This window comes from Paroedura picta, chromosome 1 (genome assembly GCF_049243985.1).
Source record: "Paroedura picta isolate Pp20150507F chromosome 1, Ppicta_v3.0, whole genome shotgun sequence".
NCBI classification, from domain to species: domain Eukaryota; kingdom Metazoa; phylum Chordata; class Lepidosauria; order Squamata; family Gekkonidae; genus Paroedura; species Paroedura picta.
The window spans coordinates 13,018,466-13,029,242 of record NC_135369.1 but is presented as its reverse complement, the minus strand read 5'-3'; the positions used below and the strand labels follow the sequence as shown (position 1 = coordinate 13,029,242).

The following is a 10,777-nucleotide window of genomic DNA, read 5'->3' as shown; positions in this document are numbered from 1 at the left end:
AAGAGCCACAGGACTCAAATTTTGTCCTGCCGCAGGGAGAGGAAGGGAAAGGTGTTTGTTAAGTCACTTTGGGACTCCTTCGAGTAGTGAAAAATGGACTATAAAAAAACAGCTCTTCTTCTATTGTGGGAGAAGGAGAAAGAGTTCTTTGTCAACTTTCTCCACCCCGTGAATCATTTTATTAACCCCTAACGTCTCTTTTCTAAACGGAAAAGCCCCAGGCTTTTCGGCCTGGACAGGAGAGAAGGGTTTTATACGACGCTTGTCCTCTTTTACAGAGGTATCTAAAACCACACCCCTATTCTTAAAAATCATTAAGGCCGAACCTAACACGGTAGAGTTTAAGAAACCTCCAAAGTTGAAATTAGTGGAAAGATCATTCTGCACCTCGTTCGAAAACCTTTTGCTATCAAGCTCCGCCCCCATGGTCATTAGGCCTCACCCCTGAGCTGTGATTGGACCCAGCACGTTCCACACCCCACCCCCTGTGCCACTTTCCACCCCTGGCCTGCTAAGCTCCACCCTTTGGCGCTTAGGCTCCACCCTTTGGCGTTTAGGCTCCACCCCTGAGCCTCAGGAAAACTGGGTCCGCTATCTGATACCACCACAAGACGTTTAACAGCACTGTTTGTTTTGGAGGTATTTATTCCGTATAAAAATCCCAGTGGTAGAAAGATTTACATAGAGCAGCTGCCCTCTGCTCCTGCCCTCCCTCCTCGAACAGCAGTTGGCTTCGCTATCAGCTTGTCCGTTGTCCCTGTTATCATGTCACTGAACGATCTCGCAGCCTGTCACTTTTTATTGTCCTCCTCCACTTGAATCCTTGCCCGAAATCCTGTGAGCCGCAGTGGGACGAGGCAGGAAGCTGCACACCCCGGTGTAAAACCCAGATTGGGAAGGAAGACAGGCCACGGGGGGGGGGGGGGGGAGGCGCTTCCAATCTGGATTTCATACATTTTCTAAATGACTGAAGAAGTTCTTGTCCCTTGCCAGGGAAACGGAGCCTCCAGAGGCAGAGGCAGTGTACCCTTAAACACCGGACACTGGGAACCAATCACAGGGGAGGCCCCATACAGTTTGATCTAACAGGGTTTCTTGCACGTGAAACCAGCCAGTCTCTGCTTTGCTCTTTTGGAGTACGGGGAGTTTGTTTGCATCGTAAGCGGAGAGAAGATAAGAGAGGGGCTCCCCCCAAAATCCAGGCCCGGCCTGTTTATTGTCGTATAAATTATTTGCCCTGTCCAGAGTTCGCAGCCGTCAGCTGGTCGATTCAGAATCACAGTGTGCCTAGCGTCGTCCTGAGTCCAACGATTCCAAAAACGTGGAGCGTCCCACGGCACGCGTGGAGCAGTCCGAGTGTCCCTGCCTGCAGGATACTCAGGGCACTGTCCTTTGGGACGGGGGAAGCCGAGTCTATCAAGGTCCGTCCCATTGTCCTGGTCCTCCCTGCGGAGAAGCCTAGTCCCGAATTCTCCTAGGCAGGCCACGCCCAGTTGTCCACCTGCCCGGAGCGCGTCGTCCGCAGCTTCATCGCCAAAACACTTGCCGTTTCGGTCCCACGGCCATGCCCCGTCGCCACTCCCTGCCCCACTGCCTCCCACGTGGCACTAACAGCTGCCCTCAACCCTCTAATACCGACTGGTCCACGGCTCCTCGTGGGAAGACCGTGAGCACGTGGCAGGCTGGCAGCGACGAGGCCCGCCCTCTGTCCTCATGGCTCGGCTGGGGCGAGGGGCTGTCCTCAGAGCCCGTACCGCAGGAGGAGAAGGACCAGCAGGCCGAGGAGGGTGAAGGGGCAGCAGGACCGAGGGGAGGAGTTGTGGCCCACACTCCGCAACATCGGCGCGTCGGGATCATCTGGGGGGGGGGAGAGAAGAAAGGTGAGGGCGAAGAATGATGGGGAGGGTCTTCGAGGCGTTTGTGGAAGGAAGGAGACAATGAGGCCAGCACCCGATCCGGCCCACAACTTCCTCTTCCCGGCCACACCAGCCCGCTCCCGACAGGTTTCCCCTAAACTGAGGACCACTGCGGGGACCTACCTGACTGGAGTCGCCCCTTCTGGGTGGGAGCACGGCCGGGCGGCGTCCGAGCTAGAAGTGAACGGAGACGCACGGTGAAGGCCAGGCCCTTCAAACCCTTGGTGCACCTCCCCAATTTTCCTTTTTGGCGTCTTTAACTCTGTATTTCGAGGTTTCCCACGAACTCACTATGCAGATTTCCAGCCCCCTTCTCAGGAACAACCCTCCTGGCCAACTTAGCAGGGTCGTCGTTGTGCACAGGTCAATTGTGCACAGGGTCGTTGTGCACAAAATCAATTTAACAATATGGAAGAGGATGGGCCAACTACCCCAAATTCCCTTTTTCTGGCCCCTGATGCGTCTCAGGATATGCGCCTGCCAAATTACAACTTCCCGGATGAGCCAGATGCACCTACATCATGTGGAAATGTAGAGCCCCACTCATATTGCAGGAGAGGGGTGCCATTACTCCCCCTCCTAGGCTCATCTGGAAAGGGGCAGGGCAGTGGCTCAGTGGCAGACCACCTGCTTGGCATGCCAAAGGCCCCAGGTTCAATCCCCCTGCCCTACCCCTTTCAAAGGATCAGGCGACATGGAAGGCCTCCAGCTGAGACCCCAAGGAGCAGCTGCCGGTCAGTGCAGACAATCCAAGGTCAGAGAGAACTGGGCCGACTCGGATATACGCAGTGAAGAGTCTAAGTTCATGGGGTCTTCATGCATTATTTGGGGGGGGGGAATGCAAACGTGACCAGCTCCTGGTGGTAATTTAGACAAATTTCGGACTTTGTATGTGCCAAATTCCAGAGCTCTGGTTCCACTGACAGAATCCAAGCTCTTTTCACAGCACCAGTAATGAGTGAATGAGGGAAGCCCCTGTAGATCTCCTTCAGTTCAAGTTTCATAGAAATGCGGAACTTTTCTATGGACAAATTCCACCAAGCCTTCCTCCCCCTTCCCTGCGAATGGAACAGCTTTTCCCTGCCCACTGCAAAGGGACCAGCCTATGAGTGGCATTTAAGAGCCCCCCGTCCCTTTCCTGGCCTTTAAAGCCACAAAAAGGGGCCAGGTGGGGTGGGCAGCTAGGATACTTACTGTTCTTCCCCGCGACCATCACCTTCAACTTCAGGCAGTTGTCTCCGTGGCGATGGATCGGCTTTGCTAATAGGGGAGAAATGGGGAGAGAATCAGATTGATTAAAACGCGTGGAGGAATGATTGCTGCTCCAACTCGGGCCCCCAACGTGACCCCTGCGACATAGTTCCCGGTTCCCATCCATTGTTTTGCCCAGCAGGGCTCCTGATTGGCCGCTAGAGATTCCGCCCAGCGGGGTTTCTGATTGGCCACTGGGGATCAGACGGGCTGTGAAGGTAAAAACAGCGCTGGTTTCAGAAGCAGCTGTTACCACGCTAGGGGTTTCCTTCTCTCTCGTTCCTCTTGCAAGTGCATTTTACACGCTACCCCCTCGTTAACCCTGCACTTGGGCGTCCTTTGTGACTCCGCCCACTGTGGCGGCCATTTTGCAGTTGTGGTTGTCACCACGGGGCAGAATTCCAATGGCGTCCGCAGGAGCAAAAAGACTGGGGACTCCTGAACTAATGGATGGAACGGCCAACAAAAGTTTCATGATGCTACTTGTAGATATTCATATAAGCATAATAAAATGTTTACATTTTTTTTAAGTGACATGAACCAGGGTTTTTTTGGGGGGAAGGGGGTTCCCCTGCCTCCATCCGTTGGGCGATTGGAAGCACAAACTAGGGCTAGGGAACTTTGCATTGATTTTATCGGTTGCAAAAAGCATCCCATAATACATGAATAACTTATGGAACTCCCTGCCACATGAAAGCAAGGACAGACTTGTAAGAAAAAGATGAATAAAAGAAAACCGGGGGATGGGGGGGAAGATGCATCTTATATGTGGCTACTAGTCAGGATGGGTAAACAGAACCTCCGTGTACAGAGGCAGTCTACTTGCTAATAGCAAGGGCAGAGGGAAGGTAGCCACATGCTTGCTTTGGGGGCCACTGTGGAAAAGAGGAGGCAGGACATTTTGTGTCAAAGCCTGTGATTGGGCAAGGCAATGCTCTTGTGAGAATGCCCAAGCATTCCCGGCTGAGAGGGAAATAAGCACTCAGCACATGCACAGAGTAACCCTGGACAGCCACAAGTTGGTCTCTGATCTCAAATCCCTGGCATAAGGACTATTTGGCTACGGCTGCATTCTCTCTCTCTTTTTTTAATGGCAGTCCTAATTGTGATTTTAAATTGTGGATTGATAGATACAAGACATATAATGACAGATGACAGATTTGCTTAGGATGGTTGTTTCGTTGACGTAAACCACCTTGAATTCTTGCAAAGTGGAAAAGCAGCAAATAAATGTTTTAAACCTATCCATATATGCCCAGCTACCCCAACGGGGACCTCTGCGAAGCCAAAAGGGGAGGAGGAGCACACCTGATAAAACCCCTTTGATCTGATTTGGGAAACAGGAGAATACGGAGAATCCCCACCCACAGATCTAAGGGGAGGCATTCAGGATAGCCTGCAGTCGTACGTAACGAAGCCAAACCCAGCTTTTTTTGTCATTCAGTTACGTTCACGGACCGACTGCTTTAAAATCCGGCATATCGCCGCCGTTATTTGAAGGCAGGGAGTGACTGTTTTAAACGTAGCAGAGCATGGATTCCCAGCAGCCAGTCTGGATCCATCTGCATGGAAACGACCCCATATCGTTCCTCCCTTCGAAATTCCCTCTCTCAGAACCCAGCTGACCTCCAAAACGCTCTTAAACTCAGCTCGTTGTCTTCCCCAAACGCACCACTCACAAGGACACGGACGTAAGACGGCCGGAGAGCTGACCTGCGCTGTGCCCCAACTCCTCCCCTTTCGGCCTCAGTTTTCCACAGCTGAAAAAGGGGTTCAATCCCCTCCCACCGAGACAAAACAGAGATGACAAGGAACAAGATGGCAGCTTCCGCCCCAGGGCTACTTACAGATGTAGTAATATTCGTGTCCTTCCCGGAACTCTTTGCCCAGCGTGAAGGGCGTGAACCGCTGGAACTTCTCCGAGAACCGCTCCGGCCCGTGCAGGGCGTCCGGCCGGTCGCACTCCCAGCGGATCTGGTCCTTGGAGCGCGGCTTGCACGTCTCGTACTCCTCCTGCTCCACCAGGTACAGCGTGTAGCGCTCCATGGAGTGCAGGGGGACACTGCTGTCCTCGTAGTGTGGGCAGATGATATCCAGGTAATCGTTCAGGTGGACCTCGACGGAGTAGTCGTCCCACAGGAACCTGTGGTGGGAGGAAGGGATTGCCGTCATTAGAGCTAATGACCGTCCGTCACAAAGCCTCCTTGTCCGGCTGCAAATCCCCATGACAATCTTGTAAGGTGGGTCGGTTGCTCTGGTATCTGTTCCCTGGCTGCCTGTGAGTTTCACGTAGCTGATTTGAGCCCAGGCCTGCTCAGTTCTTTAGCTGCTAGCTGTGCTCACAACTCCACCTTGGCCGGGACAGCACAGGCTAGCTTGGTCCTGATAAATCTCAAAAGCTGAGCTCGGTTGGTCCAGGAAGGGAGACCACCGAGGAATAGCAGGATCATGACAGAGAATGTCTCATCCCTGTTGATTGCCCTTCATGCAAATGTGCTTCGAGGTATACTGCCTCTGAACCTGGAGGTGCCACTTAGAAGTAAGGCTAACAGCACCGGAGAGCCACCATGGTGGAGAGGAGGGGTGACCAAACGGTGGCTCTCCAGATGTCCATGGACTACAATTCCCATGTATGCTGGCAGAGGATCATGGGAATTGGAGGCCATGGACATCTGGAGAGACACTGTTTGCCCACTCCTGGTGTAGAGACATCTAGGTTCAGATCCCCACTTGAGCCAGAGAAGCTCATGGGGATGACCAGGGGCCAGTTACATACTCTCAGCCTAACCTACCTTGCAGGATCGTTGTGAAGCTAAAACGAAGAAGAGGAGAATGATGTCGCCTGCTTTCAGTCCCCCTCTGGGGCTAAGGGCGGGATATAAATAGCGTCAACAAATGAATATAAAAGAAAACGTCCTTCTGATATTGGCTCAATTGCCAGTCAAAATATCTAGGGGGGGGGGGGAGAATTTAAACCTGCATAAATCCAGACCCCATTGATTACCCACTTTTCTTGCCAGCTCAGCTCCACAGCCCCCGACAAATTAATCAACTCCTGGCTCAGATAGGCCCAGATCTCCCTGCCCTGGCAGATCTCCCTGCCCAGATCTCCCTGCCCTAGCAGGGGGTTGGGGGGCAGCAGAAAACGGGCGCTTTGAGAACACCCCTTTGGGGTAGCCGCTTCCCAAGCTCCAGAGCAGGGCAGGGAGTTTCTGCTGACATTCCCAACGCTGGGAGAGGGCGGCTATTAAAGATCAACCACGCCATCTGGGAGACGGCTCCACCCAGAGCCCTTGGAATTGTGGGAAGGCCTGGGAATGGCACCCCGTGCCGGAGCACTCCCCAAACCGGTTCGGCTGCTGGAGGAGGGTGACGGCGAAGCCACAGACGAAAGAGAAGAAAGAAGCCTTATTGCAGATTCGAGAGCAGAGAGGCCGCCTGCTCGCCCTCCCTCCTCGGCCTGCCTCCTCGCCTGGGGGCTCCGGACCCCGTCTTCAAAGGCTTCCCGGAGACGGAACCCGTAACCCCCTGGCCGACTTTACGAGCGATGCAATCTAGCGAAGCCCGAAGCCTAAGTTGGTTTTGAAACAGAGGCCATCAAAGAGACCTGTTTTTTGGGGGGTGGGGTGGGGGGTCAATAATGGTTCTTGTGAAATCAAGAATTTACCAAAAGCCTTATTAGCTGGGGGGCTTGCCTGAAAGGTGGTCTAAAAATCCATTAAATTAATAAATACAAATTGTTGGCTTTATTTACACCCAAATTTTCTCCCCACCGGGGACTCAAGACAGCCCTGGTCGATCTCCTCAACAACCCTGCAAGGTAGAATACGCTGAGAGGGCATTTGATGGGTCTGACATCCCCCAGCAGCCCTCTGCGCATTGTTTTTCTGGCTACCAAAGTTATCCTCACAACAACCCTGTGTGGTAGGACCGGGCGGAGAGTGCGTGTGTGTAGCCCAACATCACCCCGCCAGCCTCCAGGGCAGAGTGGGGATTTGAACCTGGGACTCCCAGTTCTTTGTCCCATCCTCTAAACACCGAAGGGAACAAGGTACCATTCCATGCCAGAGAAAAAGCTATTATGAATATCCACTGTTTATTTCTGTATTTTTCCTACGGAGACAAGGTGCTACTAAAGGGGACTTCGAGGCCCTGCCTGTTTGGAGACCGAGAGTCCTCACTTGGCAAAGTTCTGGAAAAGTCCTAAGAACATCAGAGAAGCCATGTTGGATCAGGCCAATGGCCCATCCAGTCCAGCACTCTGCGTCACACAGAGGCCAAAACCCAGGGGCCATCAGGAGGTCCACCAGCAGGGCCTGAACTCCAGGAGCCCTCCCACCGTGGCCCCCTCCCCATGCACCAAGAACCCAGAGCATCCCTGCCCCAGACAGAGTGTCCCTTCTAGAGCCACTGAAGGACTTCTGCTCCACATGTTTCTCCATCCTGCTTACGGTGCCAAGGCACTTGATTGGGACAGCCGCTTTGGCTGATAGAAGCCGCCGGTCCCCATTGCACAGCTGTTCCCACATCTCTGGGCCCACATTGCCACATCTGGCCCGCCACTCTGGCTAACCACAGCGACCATCGCCTGCCCAGGGGGGAAACCACACATGCCCCCTGCACCCCGCAACGGCGTCGGGGTCGAGCAGAACTGGTCCCGGAGCAGCCTAGGGGCAAGAGCGGTCGGACGCAGCTTCTCGGCCAAAGCCCCGTCCTCCAGGCCGAAAACTTGTTTTGAAACGACCAACCCTCAGCAGCATGGCTGTCCAGGAAAAAAATGTTTCCTGTCCTCTCAACCCCGGCGCCTTCCTCTGGCAGCCTGCCGGGCCCCTGCCAGGAAGGAAGAGGCCCACGGCCAGTGAGGAAAATGACCCTGGGAAAAGGAGGGCCGGCTGGCTGGCCGGCCGCAGACACTGACCCGCCCGCTTTCTCCTCCGCGCCAACATCTACCACCTGGCGTCCAGGCCGCTGCTGAACTTCACACCCCTTTGGCAGCGCCAACGTGCCAATTTAGAGCCGCTCCGCAGAGTCGGCGTTGACAAACAGGGAGGTCAGCAGACTGAGGAGGAGGGGCCGTGGGGGGAATCTGGGAAGGAACCAAGGTCAGATCTCCCCCTGCCACCTCGCCACCGTCTACCCCAGGGGTAGTCAAACTGTGGCCCTCCAGATGTCCATGGACTACAATTCCCAGAAGCCCCCTGCCAGCAAATGCTGGCAGGGGGCTCCTGGGAATTGTAGTCCATGGACATCTGGAGGGCCGCTGTTTGACTACCCCTGGTCTACCCCATCCCAGCTGAGGTACTGCAGGCTGCTACTCAACTGGTTTCCAAACCTTGCCCTGGATTTAGCCATTACCAAGGGACCCCGAGGCACGACCCTGGCTTTGCCTCTCCATGACAGACCGCAGCCTGAAACATGCCATGAGGACTGTTTCTGGACACGTGCAGAGTGCCTTTCTACCCACCTAGTGTATTATGCCCTGCCTTTCTTTCAGAGGGGGTGGTACGTGGTTAACCCCCCCTTTTAGTGCCACAACAACCCTGCAAGGTAGGTTAGACCAGGGGTAGTCAACCTGTGGTCCTCCAGATGTCCATGGACTACAATTCCCATGAGCCCCTACCAGCGTTTGCTGGCAGGGGCTCATGGGAATTGTAGTCCATAAACATCTGGAGGACCACCGGTTGACTACCCCTGGGTTAGACCAATCAGCCCAACGGCACTTGGGAATTGTGCAGCAGAGAGGGGATTTGAATCCGGATCTCCCGGATTGTAGGACCCTAACCAGTCCGGGCACAGTGTCCCCACGTTTTTTTACTCCATATGGGTCGAGTGATTCTCACGAGATCCCCAAGTCGTGTACAGCTGAAATACCCCACATCTATCCGGGTCTGGATCCCCAAGTTCCACCTGCAAAGTGGACGCACATTGATGCACGCGCATCAGATGCATGCACGCTTGCATGAAGAGGGCCAGAATGCCCACAGGTTCTACTGAAACCGAGAAGGACCTCCAAACCTGCAGCCTGGGCAGGCGTCTCCACCCAGCTAGGAGCCCGGGGGACCTCCCCGCCTCCGAAATTAGAGGCACCATCCCGGCCGCCCAAGTGGCGATCAGCCCAAAGGCCAGGGGGATGGGCCCGACAGGAGCCTGGGAAGCGGGGAGGGAGGGGAGCCACCTGGAGGAGGGCCGCTCCAGCCGCTGGCCTTGGGGTTTCCACAACAGGACACAGCTGGCTGGGCTTCTGCCACAACTGCAGGAACAAAGGATCCAGCCCCCCTCCCCCCACACACCTTGCCTTTCGGCTTGAAAACAATCCTCTCCCTGAGATTAACTCTCAGATCCCCGGGAACCATTCGCCAGGCTGGCGCTAGGCTGGCTGGCTTTCCTGCCCCACCAGGGCGCCAGGCTACAGGAAGGTGTCCAACAGGCGAAGCTTCCAGGGCCTGCAGGAGACACCTGTTGGATTTCAGCCTGCTCTGCAGCTAATTGCAGAAAGGCACCCCCTCCGCCTCCCCACAATCAGCAAGAGGATGAATGCCCAGGTTGGCTCAGTGGGAGGGAGACCGAAGCCCCAAAACCTGCACCTGGGATTCCATTGTCACACCCTCCCCCCTGGGGACAGGGTTGCCAAACTCCAGGAGTCCCCTGGAGAGCTCGCAGCACAGCAACTGATCCCCCAGGACTTTCTTTGCAGCCTCTCTCTCCTGTGCACGGTGCCAACTGGATGCTTCTTGGGGGCAGGGCCTTCTCCTCCCCCCTCCCTTCTGCCTCTGTGCCAAGCACCACCTGACCCAACTCACAAAACCACCGGGGCCCAATCCAAAAGGATGCCCACCGGGAGTCACCAGGGGCAAACTTGCAACACCCCTCCTGTCTCCCACCAGGGTCCCCTGCCCTGGTTGGCATTGCCCCCCTCGCCCAGGAGGGAGGAAAAAGAGCAGCGGCTTCCCAGCAGAAGGCTGCTGCCTGATTCATGCCCCGGTCACGTTGCCCGCGGGTGGGCCCGGTGCCAAGGCCAGGCCTCCCGGGCGCCTGTTTACAAATGCCAGCTCCGAGGGCACCGGGGAGGGGGGGCGGAGAGGGAGAGAGGCCAGCCTGGCCCGATCCCTGCGGAAAGAGCGCGCCCGGGAAGCCCCTTCCCCCGTGCCCGCGCCCTGCCAGGGCCCTCGGGGCTGGCACCGCACGCGGGGAAGCGGCGCGCCCAGACGCCAGCCTTCCGAAGGGCGCTGCCAGCAGCCTGGTTGGGCTGGCGAGGGGCGCCTGGGGGCCGGCCTGTGCTCCCGGCCGCCGGCTTGGGGGGGCTCCGTCGGGGCGCGCACTCACTTGGGGTTGGTGGCGTTCCAGAAGACCGTGTGCCGCTCGGCCGCGCACAGGCCCAGCAGCAGCGGCGCCCAGCCCAGCAGCAGCGGCAGCAGCCACTCCATGGCCGGCCCCAACAGCCTCCCGCGATCGCTCGCTCGCTCTCTCCGCGGCTCCTCGACAGCCAGGCAGCAGGCAGGCAGGCAGGCACAGTCGACAGCGCGCACGGCCCTCGCCCCGCCCTGCTCCGCCGCGTTTGGCTCGCCCAGCCGCCCCACGGCGCGCTTTATGTACCGGGAGGCGGCCTCTGG

General features: G+C 56.3%; 1 protein-coding gene across 1 annotated transcript; it reads right to left on the bottom strand.

Annotated features, from left to right (window-relative positions):
* Positions 1-627: 627 nt before the first annotated feature.
* EFNA1 (ephrin A1) lies at positions 628-10,739 on the bottom strand. Its single transcript, XM_077322186.1, has 5 exons — positions 10,491-10,739; positions 5,015-5,310; positions 3,111-3,176; positions 2,040-2,090; positions 628-1,857 (listed from the first exon to the last, which is right to left on the bottom strand). Exons 1-5 carry the CDS (start codon positions 10,589-10,591, stop codon positions 1,742-1,744), a joined length of 630 nt encoding a protein of 209 aa, XP_077178301.1. The 5' UTR covers positions 10,592-10,739; the 3' UTR covers positions 628-1,741.
* Positions 10,740-10,777: the final 38 nt, after the last annotated feature.